Source organism: Lonchura striata, chromosome 11 (genome assembly GCF_046129695.1).
Source record: "Lonchura striata isolate bLonStr1 chromosome 11, bLonStr1.mat, whole genome shotgun sequence".
NCBI lineage: Eukaryota > Metazoa > Chordata > Aves > Passeriformes > Estrildidae > Lonchura > Lonchura striata.
The window spans coordinates 24,088,785-24,107,703 of record NC_134613.1 but is presented as its reverse complement, the minus strand read 5'-3'; the positions used below and the strand labels follow the sequence as shown (position 1 = coordinate 24,107,703).

General features: G+C 48.6%; 1 protein-coding gene across 4 annotated transcripts; it reads left to right on the top strand.

Moving 5' to 3' along the window:
• Window positions 1-172: 172 nt before the first annotated feature.
• Window positions 173-17,533, top strand: GOLM2 (golgi membrane protein 2). Of its 4 annotated transcripts, none has more exons than XM_021541789.3 (10): window positions 181-529; window positions 6,077-6,131; window positions 7,118-7,220; window positions 8,256-8,346; window positions 9,179-9,323; window positions 9,539-9,619; window positions 9,958-10,056; window positions 10,540-10,713; window positions 13,431-13,598; window positions 16,322-17,533. In XM_021541789.3, exons 1-10 carry the CDS (start codon window positions 203-205, stop codon window positions 16,393-16,395), a joined length of 1,317 nt encoding a protein of 438 aa, XP_021397464.2. In that variant the 5' UTR covers window positions 181-202; the 3' UTR covers window positions 16,396-17,533. The 4 variants fall into 4 exon arrangements, with proteins under 4 accessions (XP_021397466.2, XP_021397465.2, XP_021397464.2 ...); XM_021541788.3 differs by having other exon boundaries at window positions 184-529; window positions 9,176-9,323; XM_021541791.3 differs by lacking the exon at window positions 13,431-13,598 and having other exon boundaries at window positions 173-529.
• Window positions 17,534-18,919: the final 1,386 nt, after the last annotated feature.

Genomic DNA, 18,919 nt, shown 5'->3' with positions numbered 1-18,919 from the left:
CCAGCTCCCCCTCAGCGCCTCTTCCCTTCTCTCAGCCCCCCCACTTCACCCCCCCCCCCCATCCCCGCGGACCCCCCAGTTCCCCCCCGCTCATTCCCTCTCCCCCCTCAGGATTCCCTTTCCCCTCACATCCCCCCGCACCCTCAGGGCTCCCTGAGCGCCTGCCCCGCCGCGCCCGAAGCCGCCGCCCTCGGCCTGCCCCATGGTGGGGTTCGGGGCGAACCGCCGGGGCGGCCGCCTGCCCTCGCTGGTGCTCGTGGCGCTGCTGGCCGTGATCGCCGTGCTGGCCCTGCACTGCTGGAACGCGGCGTCGCGGCAGGCCCTGCTGCGGGAGGAGCTGGCCGAGCTGCAGAGCCAGGCCCAGCGCACCGAGGTGGCGCGGGGCCGCCTGGAGCGCCGCAACTCCGACCTCCTGGGCAAGGTGGACTCGCACAGGAAGCAGCTGGAGCAGAAGGAGGCGGACTACAGCCAGCTGAGCAGCCAGCTGCAGGCCAGGGACGGCCAGGTGAAGAGGTGCGAGGACGGCAAGGTAAGGGCAGGGGGCGGCTCAGCCCGGGGCACTGTCTGTCCTCGCCTGTCCAAGGTGTCCCCGCAGCCTCTGCAGCCCGGGAGCGAACCGAGGCTCAGGTTTGGTGCTGCTGGGACAACTGCAGCGCTCTCTGTTCTCCGAAAACGTCCCTAAAAAGAGCTGGAGATGTCCTGTGAACAATGGAAATCCCGAGAGATCGCTCGTTTCCAGGCTGCTGTTTCAAATTTACTTATTGTTTTTTAGCTTTCTGTCTCTCCTGAGAATATTTGGTCTTTTGTGATCATTCAAGATCATTCAGACGCAAAAACTACAGTTTCAAGGGAAATGAAACCAGTGTGGTGTTCAGTGGCACCCTGAGCTTGCCTCTTGGAATGCCTGGTACAGCACACTTTGATTTTTATGCTGCCAGCGTGTACTTGAGGGGAAAGAAACCAAACAACCCTGCTGCTGACTAACGTGTCATTTTCCTTGGCTTGGAGAAGCCAAGCTCATTGAAAATTCAATTGGCCCTTTCAATGGGGGTGGCCTGGGGATTTCTTTTGTTGTGGAAGATGAGCGAGCGGTTCAACTTTCACTGTTGTGCTTTCATAACTGAACTGGGAAGTTCACGGGGCTCAGCACACAAGTCCTGCTCAGGGGGCGTGTGGGGTGTATTTGCATGCAGGTCATCACTGTGCTCATTCAACAGTGTTCTTACAGTGGGATTTATGGAAATGTCACATCTTCAGGGTTGTTACTGGCTAGGTTTGTTTTCCTGGCCCTTTCTTATTGCACATAGGATGAGCAGCCTCAGAAAATGCACTGAGGTGTCACAGAAAAAGCCGAATATGTACATGTCACATTCCAGAGTTAGATTCCCTCAAACTGATTAAGTTTGTATTAATGTTTCCTACTGAATCATTAAAATTAAGCCCTTTGTGTGTTCAGCAAACATATTTTAAATTTTTTTTCTCTTCTTAGACTGCAGTAAAAACTCAAATTGGATATGACATGGACTCCATGATCTTTAAGGTGTTTTTCAGCTTCAGTGATTCTAAAGCAGTTGGGGTTTAGCCCAGATACTTCCCCTTCTGTCTGCAAAAGGGCAGCCAGCTTGTTTGGTGTGTTAGTGTCACTGCCTGTGGGTGTAAAACTCCCCTGGCAGGATTCAGGTAAGCTGTCAGGCACTGGAACTGCCCAGGGAGGTTTGGCGTCCCCATCCCTGGAGGTGTCCAGGGAATTCCTGGAGGTGGCACTCAATGCTCTGGGTGGTGACAAGGTGTGGATCAGGCACAAGTTGGGCTGGATGGTCTGGGAGGGCTTTTCCAGCCTCGGGAATTCTGGGATCAGTTGCTGGGCTGCATGATAAGGGGTGCTTTTAATGCAAGGAGTTGGTATTATTTTGGAAGTCTGTGCTGTGTTCCTGTAGGACAGCAGGGGAGGAGGTGTAGGTGTGAGCTGGGCAGTGCAGCTCTGGTTACTGGAACCGTGGGGCACAAACAGCTGCTGCTGGCTGCCCCTGCCTGCCCACCCCTCTGCTGTTCCCCGAGATCTGCCTGGGCTTTGGACGCTCTGAGTGTGACACTGCACAGGGCAGCAAGAGAAACCTGCCCAGTTAGCCTGACAGATTAAATTTAGTGTTAATTGCCTGCACTGTGTGCCCTGAATCTTCCTCCTTTGTTCCAGAAGCTGCCAGTTAAGGCCGTGGGAGCTCGTAGCTTTTGAACATCCTCTCTCTTGTGTTCCAAATGTTCAGAGTGCCCTAAGAGGCCAGAAGAGCAGGATTTTATCAAAAACCAGTCGCTGGCCTGTTTTCCTCCCATGTAAGCCACTGTCTTTTCTCAGTGGCACCAATGCTTAATTTTTTTCTAAAACCCTTTAAGTGACTTTATTTAAGGACTATTGCTTCTCTCAGAGGAGAGAATAAAGCTTTGTTTTAGAGAATTAAAGTCTGTCATAAGGAAACAGTAGTAGATATAAAGTGTCTGACCAAAAAAGGCTTGAATGATAATTTTTTTCCTCTCAAAATTGAATTTGGCAAGTCTGTCTGACCAAACTGATCATTACCTGTGATCTTAGTCTGTTTGTGAAATGCAGGAGCTGAAATAAAACCCCAGTGTTGATATCAAGTGATCACAACAAATTCAGGCTCATTTTAAGGAAAACTCATTTGAAGAGTCTCAGTGTCAGTTCTGCTTTGTGCTCCTTTGTCCTCAGCTGAGGTTCTTTGCCTTGTGGTCACATAAATCAAGTGCCTTTCCCAGTGCTGAGGCAAGTCCAGTTTCTGCAGCAGCCTCCTCTTGGTTCAGGGATTTCTGGAGTCAAGACCAAACCCTTGGCTCTCCCCTCTGTCCCCTGCTTGTGGAATGAGCCCGTCACACTGCACCAGGGTGTTGTTTGTTCTGGTGAGCAAATATGGGAGTGTGACCCAGTGCCTTGTGTTTCAAAAGAAACAGGAAAACATAACTTCTTGGGAATTCTCCCTCCTGTGGTGAGCTCCTGAGGGTCTGTTGGACCTGGAGCAAGCAAGCAGGTCTCTTTTGAAAGAGCCTGTGAGAGGCAAGCAGGGGTAATGCCTACCTTGGAATTTGGGCAGGTGCTGCATGCACAGCTTCCTGAGTATTCCGTGGGTTTTTGGCAGCGTGCCGATGGGTTTTGGGGTTTTTCCGTAGCCTGGCGCATCCGTTTGCCGTAAGCGCAGTGAAACGTGGGACTGGCAGGAGCCCGTGGTGGAGAGGTTCCAGGTGGCAGGCGCCCAGCCTGCAGGGAGCACCTCTCATTGCCTACCTGCTGCTGGCCGTGCCAGGCGTGGAGCACTGCCCTGCCCTTCCTGCTGCCCAGAAATGCTCGGGATGAACTGTTTAGTCAAACATCCCCAGCAGCAGCTGGGTCTGTTCTTTGTTGCCAAAACTTGGTGACTCCCCAGTTTGCAAAGCTGTGGTTTGACAGCAGCTGTGTGGAGTTGTTACATGGCAAGATTCACAACTCGGGGTTCTCTGGAGGGTTGCCACATGACTGTGCATAGGATTTCTGGTGGGTTTTTCCCTGTGCAGGGCTTGTTGGGCTGCAGAGGATTTATGTTCTCCATCCCAAGTGCTTGGAAAGGCCCTGAGGAGCCCCTGAGAGCTCAGCAGTACAAACAGGTCTAGATCAAAGGAGGATGGGGCCCAGGAAGAGCTGGACCTGCGCCATGGCTCATGGATTGTGGGTTTTGCATGTGTGTAGGTGGAACAGATCCCATGAATCATAAAAAAGCTTCCTCCTTTTTTGTCCTTCAGATGAGGGACATTTGCTGTCAGCTGAGCTGGTTTGGATATAAATTCTGTCACTTCTCTTTGAAACTCCAAATCACCAAAAGGAAAGATTGTGTGATAAAAGTGCTGCATGTTCCCATGCAGCTCCTGCTCACAACAGCAGCCCTCCCCCAGCCAGGCACATGGGTTATAGGATAAGCAAGAGCAAATGGGAAGGATTTGTGTGTGAGGAATTCTCACAGATGACGGTCTGAAAACAGACCCCACTACTTCCCAGGATCTCCATTTTTCACAGATTTATTGGGTTCTGGGAAACAACTGCATTAGATTGGAGTACAGGAAAATATGATTATTGCCTGTAGTTTTGCAAAAGAGCGGGAGATACTTGTTCATTCACACAACAAATCTCTGGGTGTGCCTGCTCCCCTGTCCCCTGTGGGAGGGGCAGCTGGCACGGTGGGTGCCCAGTGGATGGAGAGGCTTGGTGGTGACTTGGGTCTCCTGCTTCCCTGTGTGTCCCCGCTGCAGGGCCAGGTGTGCATTTGGAGTGAAGCTCTGCAGGTCCTGCCCAGGCTGGCCCTGATGGGATGTTGCTTTGTGCATCCTGTAAGGGGGCCTTGAATGCCTCAGTGGGCAGAGCAGGAGACAAACGTGGCTCTGACATGCCAGGAGGCTCCTTGAGTGCCCCTGTGAGGAGTAATTTTGTCCCTCTTTCAGAACACTGTGGTCAGAGGGCTCAGGTTACCTAAAGATCACGTTCCTGGGGGAATTAATAAATGCTGACACTTTAGGTGTGAAGCTGGACTTTATGGTTATGTTCCTGGGTCTGGAGGAAATAGGTTCAAGGCTATTCTGTTTATTTTACTGGTTTTTCTGTTCTGTCCCTAGAATTTTCCAGTTCTGCTTGCTTTCTCTTTTTGGGAAAAGCCGTGTGAAGCAGTGCTGTGTCCTGGCATAGGTGGGAGCCGTGGTGGTGCCTCTCCAGACCCTAGAACCCTCTTGGCTTTTGTTTTGGGCATGGGTCAGGATCTGCCTGCACCCCGTGTGCCCTGCTCCAGGGACAGCCAGGGTCCTGCAGGCTGGCACAAAAGCCCTGCTGCCCAGGGAACCTCTGCTGTGTGCCCGCAGCTGTGGGATGCTCCGTGTGCACTGTGCTGCAGGAAAGCTGCATCTCTGCATCTCTGCACTTCCTGCAGGGCTGAGGTCCCAAAGCAGGAATGCCTGATCGTACCCACACAGGACAAAGGGATCAGCCTGCTCAGAGTGCCTCTTGCAACAACAAAACCACGATGGGAAACACATTTAAAGAAGGAAGAATTTGATAAAAGGGAAGGCTCAGGTGCAGGGAGGAAGTCCTAAAATCAGGACAGGCAGATGTGTTTTGGGGTTTTCTGACAGGAAACAGAGGTGACTGACACAGACACTTCAGGGACTGTGGGGGGCACTGAAACAGCCCCTGTGTCTGGTGTGTCCCTGCGTATGTCCCTGCACGTCCTGGCAGAGTGGCTGTGCTGGCACTGCAGCGTGCTGTTCGAGAGGTGATGCTGACCTTGTCACCCACGTGTGACAGCCTGCTCAGCACCTTCCTGCAGTTACCCTTTGTATCACTGTGGAACTGCAAGAGAAACAGCCACAGCCCCCGAGGTGCCCGAGGGCAGGCAGGGATTTTTATCTGCTTTTTCAGAATATTCCACACTTAGTCTTTTTCTTTGTTCCTGCTGGTCTTTATGTAATGACAGAACAAAGCATCTTTACTTCAGGACTTTGTGTATGTGCATTTCTTACTTATTGTAACTATTTTTTTTCCTTACTAAACATGCCAAATTAAAAGCTGTTGTTGTTTACTGGTGTGAGATTCCCTCTCAAAATAAAATGTGTGTTAGGATGTTAGATAGCAACATGTAAAAGATATATTTAAATATAACAATTCTATTATATCATACATCTTAGGTAAAAATTGGTTTTGCTGTTGATGCTGTATTTATTTTTATCTACCTGTGCTTTGACATTGGCCGTTTACTGTCCCTCTTGCAATATCAGGATGCAGCATGTTTATTTTAGTCGAGGCAATCTAGTTCTTTTGATATAAATATGTTCTGGAATTAAAATTTAAGCCTTTGTTAGCAAAGCCTGAACACAGTGTTTGGTTTGGTGATGTCACTTACACTCACTAAATATACATTTCTTAGATTTACAGGAACTTTGTGCACGTCACTCTGATAATCCTGTACATATGTTGCTTCACCAAACAAACAGACACACCTGAGTCTTCACAGCCCAAATCTGTATTTATCCAACCTTTTCTTCCTTCCAGATGAAGCTGCAGAACAACATCTCGTATCAGATGGCAGACATACATCGGCTAAAGGGTGAGGGCTTCATGGCCAAACTCATTTGGCAGGCTGAAGCTGTGCATTCTAACTGCCCAGTGCTGCAGAATGCAGTATAAATGAAGGATCTGGTGATGCTGGAACTCATAATGTGCATAATTTCTCGTAATGTGAAATCTGACTGTGTTTGTTACCTGGTGTGGGTAAGTGCAAAACTGGCTCTCATTTGCTGCAAGAGAGGATGTGTGTTCTGGCACTGCTGCATTACAAGACGGTAGAATCATTTTCATGGCCAAACATGCAGTTTAGCAGAGTTTGCTCAGAATCACTGTGATGGTTATGCTGGGTTAGAAAAGGTCCAGGACACATCTCTGCAGTTTTGTACAGACATGATTATAATGCCTGGGGTGTTGCTGTATTGAGAGCACTTCAGAGTGAGCGACAACGTGGTGAGGTGTGAACATGCCTGCACACAACACACATGGGTTCTGCCTGTATCTGTGTAGCTGCAGCTGAAAATAGTAGGGAATTTCATAATTCCTAGCCTGAGGGGCAGGGAGAACTTCTAGAGCAGTTGTGAAGACAGGAAATCCGTGTTGGCTTTACGGGTAGGGGGAAGGTGCCTCCTTTTGTACACTCACTACCACAAACAGTGCTTGAGCATCCTGCCTGGAGTAGCCTGGCAGCACTTCCTTGTTACCCAGGGTGACAGGAGTGTTCAGGAAATTATGGAGATTGCCAGCAGAGAAGTGAAGCAGCGTTGTGCAAGGTTTTTGAATGCAAAGGTGCAGAAACGTTTAGGGAGATTGGCATAGTATCAGAGGACTTTGTATCTAATTCGTATGCCATCTGGCATACATGAGTAAAGTGGCATCTTCTTCAAATTGCTTTAAGAATCTTTAATCTATGTCTAGACATGAAACTTGAGCAATTTCTCATACTTAACAATATTGGAAATTATATCTGCCATGGGGCATTTTTTCTTCTCTTTCTGTATTCATGTTGGTTTTGCTTTTTTGGCCTAGAACAACTGGCAGAGCTACGGCAGGAATTCATCCGCCAGGAAGATCAGCTGCATGAGTACAAGAAGAACAACACATACCTGACAAGGAGGCTGGAATATGACAGGTATGTCCTCAAGAGTGTTGGTAGCTGCAGGTTGGTGTGTGTGAGGGGGACCTGTATTTACTAAAAAGTGCTAATTAATCTCGTGTCTGCTAGTCCTCAAACGCGAGTATGCTCACTTGGTGATGTACCTGAGCTGGCTGTTTGACTTTCAAGTTCTGTGTGGTGTTGTAGTCCTTCCCCCATCGTGAGATAGGAGCTAAGGAAAGTCTTGACTTAGTGGAATCGTTCTGCATTTTTAAGTCAATGTATTTTTTATAACATGGAGATTTAGTTCACTAACACATGAAGGAGTCTAAAGGACACAGTCCTGTGTCACCAGCATTGTTTAATACTGCCTTTCTAGCAGTGTAGTTTCATTTGTTTCAGCTGCAGCTGAAAGCATCTTGTGTAGATTGAAATTTTAAGTTGACTTTAGCCCTTTCAGTTGATGATAGAGAAACAGGGAGGACAAATACTCCTGCTTTGAGTTGGGAGGAAGACTTAACTCTTGAGAAAGTGTTTGAAACTTTTACACACATGAAGTTCTGTGCTGTGCTGGGAGCTTGTGGCACATGGGAGTTTTGGTGATTGGGCTGATGTTGTGGCTTGCTGGGGAAGTGGGGCAGCTGGCTGTGTATTCAGATGGTGTTATTTGAGTTGGGAGCAGTAACTGATAGTGGCACTTGTGCACCTTCTCTGTTGACAGCCAGGAGAGACACGTTGCTTTCCCAGAGGAATTAATATTTGTGGACAGATTAACTGTGGAGCTTGACCTTTTGGTTGCATTCCAGCTTCTGGAGGAAGTATATTCAACACCATTCTATTTATTTTACTGTTTTTTTGGCTCTGTGCCCATTTTTTTCCAGCTCTGCTTTCTAACTGTATTCAGTCTATTCCCACTCCATATACATGCCAGGGCCAGGCTTCTTGGACAGACTATTCTAGTTAGATCTCACATTTGGCTTTTTGTGTCCCTTCATATTTTTCCCCTTATTTTATTTGTGGAAGAGCAGATCCAACTAATGAAATGGAACTAATGGTGTGTTTCTCCTCAAGCCTGCAGTGTGGGCAGCAGATCAAGGAAATGAGAATGCAGCATGAAGAGAGCATCAAGAAATTAATGGACCAGCTTGCACGGGAGCAAAAGGTAATGCCAAAGAAGTTTGTGTTGAATGAGAAGAGCCCAGAGCCTGCTGTTTGCCTCAGAGATGTGGAGGTCTGGGACATTGCTTCCCTGGCTTTGTGTTTGGTATCCCCCTGAGCAGCCCCAAGTGGGTGTTAGTGTAAGAAATCTGCCTGCTGTCTCACCCAGTGGACTGAGCTCAAAGCTGAGGCCAAATTCGTTGCTGTGCTCCAGCACATCCCCATGATGTCATTGCTGAGGATTTCAGCTGTCTGTAACATGGATATCGCTGTTCAGCTCTCCAGGTGGGATCTGTGTTCTCACAGCCTTCCCCAGGTTACTGCAGAGGGAGCCTGAGCTCTGCAAGGCATGAGGTGTTAACGTGATGCAAATCATGTACTGGAATGGTATCAAGGGTGTGATTACATCAAGCAGGCTGCCAGAATTTGGGCCTCTTTCCTGCAAACAGATGCTTAAAATCTTGTTTCCTTACTTCATCTATAAAATAATAGACTGAGAACAAGTTTGTCACATCTTCTCTTACAGTCTAAAATTGTTTCAAGGCTCTGACCTTAAGGCTGATGTTACCTTAACCTGTTTTTGTTGTGCTTAGCACCTGTGTTTGGCAGCAGACATGTCATGTACCTGTGCTGTGTTGAACATTTTCTGTCCAGTTGTGTTTCCAGGTCCCCAGGGTCCAGCTTTTGTGCATAGAGTGCTCTGCTCTTTGTTTTGGTGATCATTGAATTCATAAATGCAGTTTTGCTGACCAAAAGTAATCTTGAATTTGAGGATGTGTTTTTTTTTGTAATTTCCAGGGAAGTGTTTAATGTTGTCTCCTTATTTTTTCTAGCAGGCCACACAAAAAGTTCAGTCTAGTAAAGACACTGCAGTCAGCCCCAGCAATGGTGACCAGGCAGTACCTGAGACTGCTGCAGAGTTGGAAGATAAAGACATAGTGAAAAATGAGGAGCCTTCAGAACATGTTGCAAATGGCAAAGGTATTTCCTTTTTTGGGCATTTGTGATAGAGAATGGGCCAGTTGGGTTGCCAGCCTCCAGACTGTGCTTATCTCTGAAGCAGAAGAAGGAATTGTTTGGCTCAGGTACACTGATTAGCTGCAGTGATTGTTCTAAGTTAGAGCATTCCACAGGAGGGAAATTCACAGTTCAGACTGAAGTGTAGTAAGGCAGAATATCCTTTTCTTCTCTTGCAGAGAAAATCAAACCAGGAGGAGATGCAGGCATGCCTGAAATAGAAGATAATGACCCTGCTAAAGCTGAAGATACTCCCACTGGTTAGGAGAAATACTCTTCATTCTTTCACATTTGGGTCTTGGTGATGTAGATGTTGTGTGTGAACACCATGTGGTTCACAGTGAATGCAGGCTTTTAAAACCCCTCAGTGGTAATAAAATTCAAGTGAGGTGTAAAATCAGATCATTTCTAGTGTTCCTTAGAGATTTGCATTCTCAAAATGGAATGTTTTGGATAATGCCCCTCCTGAAATCTTACCTTTTATATTTTCATTAAGGAAATTATGAAAAAATAGAAGTTTACAGGATTGTTAGAGCAAGAGCGGGTAAATAGTGTGTTTGTTTCATGTTAATGCTTTTGTCCCTGTGTTCTGTTTTAGCTTTAAAGAGGCCACTTATTTCAGCTCCTAAAAGTGAAGGTCACCAGCCTGTTATCAATCTTCCAACTGAGCAGCCCCATGCTCCAAACCTGGCACCAGGTAAAATTTCTGTTAGCAGGTAACGAGGCAATATTTTGGTTACAAGAAGAAAACTAAGGATAAATTTCTGTAGTATCCAAGGCTGTGTAAGATAAGTGCTTCAAGTGGACAGAGTAATTTAAATGAGTGTTTCTCCTTACAGTACTAATTAGGACCGCACCACCCTCTCAGGGGGTGGTTGTTGGTCTCTGGTAGCCACAATCAGATGTTCCTGTCACCTGCTCAGTGTCCTCCTGTCCCTGGGAACATCTCACTCGAGGGTGACACGGGAAATGTTTAGGACATGGGAATGTAAAGTCCTGCAGTGAAAGGGTTTGGAGGAGTTGCAGCTAAAGAGAGACAAACCCAAAGAAAATAAACTCTGTGCTTGGTCGAGTCACTTTAAGGTCCAGAGAATATCAGGTGATGCCTGCACTGCAGGTGGCTTGTTCCAGTCCTGTCCTGCTAAAATTCTGAGTGTAACTTCCCATTTCAATGTTGTAGGTTTGCCCAGTGACAGTGATGGAAACGCTGACATTGCCAAGCAGATCCCTCCAAATTCTCTCCAGCACTTGAATTTTGAAGAAAATGTGGAAGGTCAGAAAGAGCAGAAGATTGAGCCAGACCAGATAAAAATCCCAAAGAGCCGAGTTAGCGACTTGCAGAAGATTAAGCAAAGTAAGTTGGCCAATATCACACGCTTCAATATATTAAAAAAATCCCTTCCTTTTTTATCTCTGTAAGGGCCTGTCTGGAAAATAGGGACCAGTGCAGAGGGTGGCTTTGGAGAGGGAGCCTGAGAAGGAATATAATGTGTTCCTGGGTAAAAGATAGGCTTTAATGTGATTTTTTTTCACATGTACATTCAGTTATTTAAAAAAAAAATGTTTTGTTATTGGAATTTAAGATGTTTTTGGAAATTACTGCACAGTTAAATTGGTTAAGTCAGAACTTTGATACATGCAGGATGCTGAGTTACTCACTTTATTACTTGACTTCAGTACACTTTCTGGACAATGTTGTAGGAATTCAGCCAAAACTGAGAAAACTTTGGTTGTTTTAATATCACTCGTAGAACTTTGTGATGGAGCAGGGACAAGTGTATTACAAATTGTCACAGAACCTGGGCAGGCCTGGCTTTCACTCTGTGTATCCTGAGGTGTGCAAGGCGTGCTATTTTATCAAAGCAGCTTCTGGAAGAAACTTCTGAAGTGAGAAAGCTTCTAATTTCATTTGTTGGATTTGTTAATGGATTGTCTCTTCCCTGGTCACAGATTGAATGATGGGGGGTAGTTGTGCAGGCAGGAGTTGGAAGGAAATGTCTCCATTGTAGGCTGTGAGGGTACCTGAGAGTCAGGAATTGTCCCCAGTTAGTCTCTCCTCTTTGCTCCTTCATATTTGGAATAACTTTAACGGTGCAGTGAGGGAGAGACTTTATCATGGAAGGAAATAGCTAATCCAGGTTTGTGTAAGGGTCTGTCCTGATGTCAGTGGCTGCTCACAGAGGTCCATTGGTGACAAACTCACCCTGGTATGGAGGAGCCTGGCTGTGGCACAGCTCTGCAGCTCCCACCGTGGGCAGGTGCCTGCCTGGTGTTGGTGACTGAGAGCTGAGAAGCAGAAGGTGCAGAGTGGGACTGTTCAGCCTGGAGGAGAGAAGAGTCTGGGAAGGCCTTAGAGTGCCTAAAGGGGCTCCTAGAGAACTGGAGAGGGGCTGGGACAAGGGATGGAGGGACAGGACACAGGGAATGGCTCCCACTGCCAGAGGGCAGGAATGGATGGGATATTGGGAAGGAATTGTTCCCTGGGAGGTTGACAGGGGCTGGGATAGAATTCCCAGAGCAGCTGTGGCTGCCCCTGGACCCCTGGCAGTGCCCAAGGCCAGGTTGGGCAGGGCCTGGAACAGCCTGAGACAGTGGGAGATGTCCCTGCCGTGGCAGGGGTGGCACAGGATGGGCTCACTGGACTGTGGTCCCTGAGCTCGGTCTGTGGCCTTTGTGGGCCTGCTGCATTTCCTGGGATCTCTTTCTACACTTCAACCTTTCCTTCTGTCAACTTCAGTTTTAATTAAGTTCTTCTTTATCACAGTGTCTCTGGCTATCCACGGGCTGGTTTTGCTGGAAGTTAGGTATAGGCCCTTGTCTTCCATGGCTCAGTTTGGGTTTAACACATGCAAATCCCACTGTCCTACTTGGGTTTTGTATCTAATGCAGTGTCAAAAATGCCAACAGGATCGCTCCACTCAGACATGAACAGGCAATGAATAATATATGAAACTTTGGATTTCTAAACAGATCATGGGTGTTTTTCTTGCTTGTTTTATGAAAATACCTGTAGCTGGTGTTCCTGTATGTTTGAGCTGTGCTAGGTGTGATTCTGCTGCTTTTCCCCCATACAGAGAAGCAGGATGGTACTGCTTCTGGGCTTTTATATACACATTGTTTTAGAGAATAATTTCACTTTCACATCTGTCCATTTTTAATCCTGATGTTGAAGTCATTCTCCAGTTTTACTTCTCCATTAGTTGTTTACAGCAGGAATCATCAGCTGCCCTGGCAGCCTTGGTGCCCAGTGTGTAAGAACTGTATCACACTTTAATCCCATTTTTCCCATTTATACACAGTCTTCCAGGCCAGTGAGCTCTGCAGACTCAGACTGCTTCCCTCCAGCACTGGGCTGGAGATCTCCCTGTGTCCCATTAAACAGCAGCTCTGAGCTCACATCACACCAGTAATCTCTCACCTGGGTGGTTGCCTGCTCATTCCATACTTCCAGCTAATTCCTGTTTTCCTCATGCCTTGTTTCAGGATCTGAAACCACTCCTAGTTTTTTGCTGGGAGATGAAATACTGGTTTTGGGACATTTTGGAAACAGTTAGAGCTTGCTAGGGAAGCAGAGTGTAAAGGCAGGTAGAGTTTCCAGCTGAGCAGCGAGGGCCGGCCTGTGCTGGGCTCCCTCCTGTGCCAGCAGGGCACCCTCTGCAGGCACTGCTGGGCACCAGGGCAGCACTGGTGGCTCCGGGGTGTGCAAAATGCCAGGCCTCAGCCAAAGGGGCTACTGACCCTTCCAAGGATGAGTGCTCCTGTGCTTTTTGAGAAATCTTGTGTTGGTGCCTGTGGGCAATCCAAGCTGGAGCTGTTTGGGTGCTCACTCAGCCCTTCCCGTGGAGAGGGGAGTGTGGGACAGTCAGGTGTCAGGGTGACACAGAGGTGTCACCTGCATGGAGGTGTCCATGAACCCTGTTCAACCCCTGCCCCAGCCCTCTCCCTTCTCCCCCTTTCTCTCAGCTGGATCTACCACAGACCCTGACTGCCTCCACCTGCGATCTGCTCTCGTGTAGGATCTCCCTGTTTCTTTCCTCTCTGCTGCTGACTTACTCCTTTCCTACTCCACAGGCCGGTTCTTTGATGAGAATGAATCCCCTGTGGACCCGCAGCAGGGTTCTAAACTGGCAGATTATAATGGGGATGATGGGAACGTGGGTGAGTATGAGGCAGACAAACAGGCCGAGCTGGCTTACAATGAGGAAGAGGATGGTGATGGTGGAGAAGAAGACGTCCAAGGTGAGCTTGGGCCTTACCTCCATCCCATTGTGATAAATCCATGCTGAGTTACTTGTTGAATTTGTGTAAAGCCTCTCTGGTTTAGCTGATCACAAATTACTCAGACAGAACAAACAAGCTCGAAATTTGGTCTCGCTCTCTGTGGGACAGCAACGATGCAACAGTCTTGAGAGAGAGAGTTTTGGCACCTTACTGGAGTTGTCTAGAGTTCCTGCTAGGAAAAGCAAGACTCTGAATTCCAGACATGGTTTTCCCCAAACCCCCAGCTCTGGCCCCTGACTAGGAGGGCTTTGGGCCTTGACATTTCTAAATTGTCAAACAGAGGAATGAAGTGGTTCGACTCCTGCTCTTGTCACACCTGCCTGGAGCTCAGGTTATTCCAGGTGGTGAATCCAGGTGCCACTTTTGTGCATTATACACAGATTCAACAGGCTTGTGGTGTTCTGCTAACTCACCTCGGAGCTCCTGACCCAGTGCTGCCTAACACCTGTGTGTGCACGGCCATTCCCTGTCCTGCATGCAGCTCCTGCATCGCCTCCCTCGATGCCTCTGCCTGCCTTGTCTGCCTTCTCCATCCAGCTGTTGGGGATATTTGGGACAGGCCTGCATGTCTGTAGGGTGAGAATGGATGTTGGGTAAACACAGAGAGTATTGCCAGTTAAATGGAAGTGTAAAATAAAGGGGAGGGAAAAAAGTAGGAAATGGGACAAAAATCCTACAGGCCTCCTGATTTTTGACCCTCATAATATAAGTTAATAAGTTTTTAGCTGCAGGTTTTTCAGGCACCATATTTAACTGGCATCTAAGCAGAATAAATGGGCAAAGCCAGTAGAAAGCAGCTGACTGTGTGAGCTCAGTGCAGTGTCAGCAGGCTGGCACTTTGAAACCGGTGCACAAGGGAAGGAATAGGATGGACCAGAACCTGTGGCAATTAATTAACCTGATAATGGACTGCAGTGCCGTTTCCTCTTGTCCTGTCCCTTGTTCCCTGGGACAGGAGCCGGACTGTAGGTGGCTGCCACACGGTGCAGGGACGCAGCTCCCCGTCCCTGTCCCCATGCCACAGAGCTCTCGTTGTCCCTCAGAGCTCTGTGCTGCTCCATCAGCACGAGGTCCTGCCTGTGGGGACCTTCCTGGGGGAGCTGCTGGCTCAGGCAGCAGGGGTGCCATGAACAGCTGCAGCAACAAGGGCAGCATTCCCCAGTGCCACTTGGGGAAGGGTTCAGCTCTAAGTGGTGGGAAAATGTTAAACCCCAGAGACTGGGCTTGTGTAACTTGCAGTGTGAGTGGTTTTTGACGAAACAGCTCTGACTGACAGTGACCCCATCAAACATTTCCCGTCCAGGTGGGGTCCCTGCAAGGTCCCTGCTCTGGTGGCTTGGAATTTGAACTTGATCCTTCTCCTGGTCAACCCCTCTTTGTATAGACAGACTGGATTAAGAGCTGGTAGTTAAGGTTAAAGGGTGACTTCTGGAAGCTTCTTCCTGAGGGATGGTCTGAGCAGAGTGTGTTAATACTTCAAACCACATTTCCCAAGCTTTGTGCTGCTGTTGTTCCTTAATAACTTGTCGTGTTGGCTTGAGCTGTGATTTAAGTGTGGCCAGTGGAGCTTCCAGGGACAGTATTCCAGAAAAAGTGGCTGCTTCAAGCTTTATACTGATTCGTCTGCAGAGCAGGAGAGGGCAGGGTGAAGGGAGGGTGGTTATAATTGTTTGGGGAGGGAAAAAAAGAAATGAGAATTTCTGTCTAAAAACTGTTAAGAAAACATCACCTGGGTCTGCATCAGTCTGAGCAAAGCCCCTGGCATGTGCCACAAAGCCACTGGATTCCATATGGTTTCTCCTGCCTCTAGGAATGTGTGGGCTTAGATTGAAATGATCCAGGGGAAATACCCAATTTGAGGGATGTTCCTTGGGGCAGGGCAGCAACCAGCCTGGTTCTTCCCCTCAGGCACCTGCTGAAGGACAAGGAGATGTTCAAAGGTGGCAGCTTCTAAAATACCTTTTAGTGGTGGCTGGATGCTGGAGGGGGAGTAACTCCAGAATGTCCAGGTGCTGTGGTGGCACTTCCTTATGGAACAAACCTGTGTCACGCAGGTGAGCTCCAGCCTCCTGCTGCTGGAGCAGCCCCTCAGGCCCCTGCCTGGCTCCCAGGCTGCTGGTGTGAAGGTGTGGAGAGCTCCAGGCAGCTCGGCAGCTCACCTTGGATTTCCTTTGCTGTGAACAAAAGTCTTTCCTGATGTAAAGGAAGAGCTCTGAGGTGCAGGAAAAACTGATTAGTTGGAACAAATGGAAGTTTTAGGGTTTTTCACTTTTTGAGGGAAAAGGTATGGAAGGGGTCCCAGTGACTTCCCTGTGCTAGTCCCTGAGGTTCCCACCCTCTGTGAATGGTGTCAGCTCTGGACATGGGACTTTGAGCAAAAGCTGGTTTTAGTGGGGGAGTTTGAAAGCTTGGTAGGCAGTCTAAAGCCCAGCAGCTGGTGTGACAGTGCTGCAGTGTCTGCAGTCAGGCAGTCTGTGAGGTGGGGCTGCCCTGCAGCCAGAGTTCCCCCTGGAGCACTGACAGCTGGGCTGGACACATCCTGTCACCAGCCTCGGTCAGCTCGGGACTGTGCCCTTTAGCAGCATGTCCTGGCAACTGTACTTTGATATTTTTTCAGTGATACCGCATCAGATCTGGGCCGAGCATTTTAATTGTAAGCTAATTACAATCTGTAATTGCAGATGATGAGGAGAGAGACCTGCAGAACGACCTGGGGGACTACAGCAAGTCCCGCCTCAGCGAGGGGGTCCTGTAGGTCCCACTCACAGAGAGCTCAACCCAGGAGCCTGAGGTGCTGCAAAACTGGACCTGTTTTACTCCAGCGTTTCCTGCTTCCAGGGAAGCTGAGGATCAAGTGCCGAGAGTGCTCAGCAGCAGGAGGAGAGGACCCCCTCTGTACATATGTACATATTTGTACTGTTGCAGGTTGTATTAAACCCACATCTTTGCTGTTACATGGAGCTGGTTACTCAGCCTGGTCCTTACCTGTAATAATCTCTACACTTAAACCCAGTCTATAAACACAGGCTGAACTGTTTCTGCCACTTAGAACACTTGGAACCCGGAGAACTTGTACAGTTTGTACCTGATGTAACAAAGCCACTGTGGAAGCCATGTACAGCCAAGAACTCCTTTTCTACAGTCCCACCTGTGTGGCAGAGCTGCTGCTCCCCAGTGCTGGGGTTTGTACAGCAGTGAGGATGGCATGTCAGAGGGACTGGGAACTGAATGGTTCAGTAACTGCTCTTTCCTCACTGCAACCCAGCACCACATCCCACTGAACTCCTGTACAGTGACCACATCTCATAGCTAGAGCTACAAATCTGTAGTAGGATTTGAATAATTCAATACATCCCAAAAGAGTTGTGCAACTAATAGCTCGATTTAAAAGGTGATACAAATAATTTGCAGCTTGTAGGAAGTCTTTGTGTTAAAGAGGGTGTGTCAGTGAGAGACATGTCCAGCAGCTGTGTCAGCCCCTCGATGGAAGGACCAGCCCTTACCCAGGTAAACACGCTGTGGGTGCTGGTGTGCTGTCCCAGAGTGTCCATCCCAGCTCCAGCCACCCCAGTTCATTCCCAGTTCGATGCCCTGATCCTGAACACCCACCACATCCCACGGTTTGGTTTTCTCCATCAGATCTGTAAGTCAGACCCTTTTCTGTATTCTGTATTCAAGCCCTTTCAGAATTGATGGAGATGATTCCATTGCTCTGCAGCAGTGGGAATGAAGGGGATTGTCCCCCCTGGTCCCCCAAGGGCTCCTGTGGACACAGGCTGTAGGCCCTGATGAGGAACTCATCCCTGTGCTCTGGTGCTGGGCTGAAGTAATCGGTCAGGTTTGCTCCTTGCCAGCTCAGTGAACCTCTTAAATAAAGTTCAATGCTTGTACAATTGTGTTATGGGTTTTTAAGACAGTTTATTATTACTTCAAGTGTCAGTGGCGAAAAAAATTCCCCCCAGTTTCTGCATTTAATAAGTGGAACTCCAGCTCAGCGCTGCGTCCCGGTTCCAGCTGAACCCCACATTCTCCAAAGTCGTGCAGCACCACACGGCACAGCTTGGGGAGACCCCTGAATAGAGCTACTTCTGAAATGTTGAGATTAAACCATTCTGTCCTCACAGCTGCTTTTCCCTTCCCTGCCCATCAGCAGGACCATCCCTCTTGGGCTCTGTGCTGAAGGTGAGTTGCTCCATGTTCGTCCTCTGCCTTTTCTTTTTCTAGCATTCCACGTTTTCTCTTTTTTCCCTCTTTCCACGTGAGTGATTACTCTGCTTCACCCTTGTGTGGCCACCCCTGGAGTATTGTGTTCAGTCCTGGGCTCCACAGCTCAGGAAAGACAAGGGGCTACTGCAGAGGGTCCAGGAGACCACCAGGATGATGAGGGCTCTGGAGCACCTCTCCCAGCAGGAGCTGCGGAGCCGTGGGCTCACAGCTGCCCCTGCAGCCGGGCTGTGCAGCACCGAGGGTGACAAACCAGCTCGGGTTTGTTTTGGAAATGCAGCTCAGACATCCCTGTGCTTAGTGCGGAGCCCGCTGCCGTTGCCATGGCAATGGCACACAGACAACGCTGACAGACCTCGAGCAGCTGCTTCCCTCAGCACCCAGCGAGACTGGGAATCCAACCGGCTCTCACATTCCAGGTCTGCAGCAGAAATCCAGCAAAGCCTCTTCCCACCGCACCGCGGCCAGCCCGCATGTGAGCCAGCACGCCCAGGTAGCCCCAGCAGCACACCCACTCCTGGCTCCGAGGCTCCAAATCCCTTTGGATCCATGTGGCAATGCACTTCACACGAGGAGCTGACATTCGGCTGCCAGAGCCGAGGGATGAGCTCAGGCAGTGTCAGAAATGCAGGCACCTCCACCCCGCAGCCAGAGAAACAGCTCCAGTTACTCCAGCCAGTCCTAGCTGCCTGGTTTTGGAGGTTTTCAGCAAACAGACTCTGCCAAAGCTTTCCCGAAGTCACATGGATCCCACAAAAACAAAGAATCGCTGGTGAACCCATTTTAATTTCAAAATGAGGAAAACCAAACTGATGGGCAGGATCTTGCCAAAAGGTCAAACCCAGTTCTGGATGAAACAAACCCCTGTATTTTTCAGCATTTTAATAGCCATGAAGAGCTAAAGATACTTTGAGGTGTCAAGAAACAAACAGATGCGAGATAATAGTTTGTGGATTTTATTAAATGTTATCATTTTACATGTTCATATATGCAAACCCAGCAACAGTGGGAAATCCAAAGCCTGCAGGACAGAAGAGCTGGTGAGTGAGTGTTCT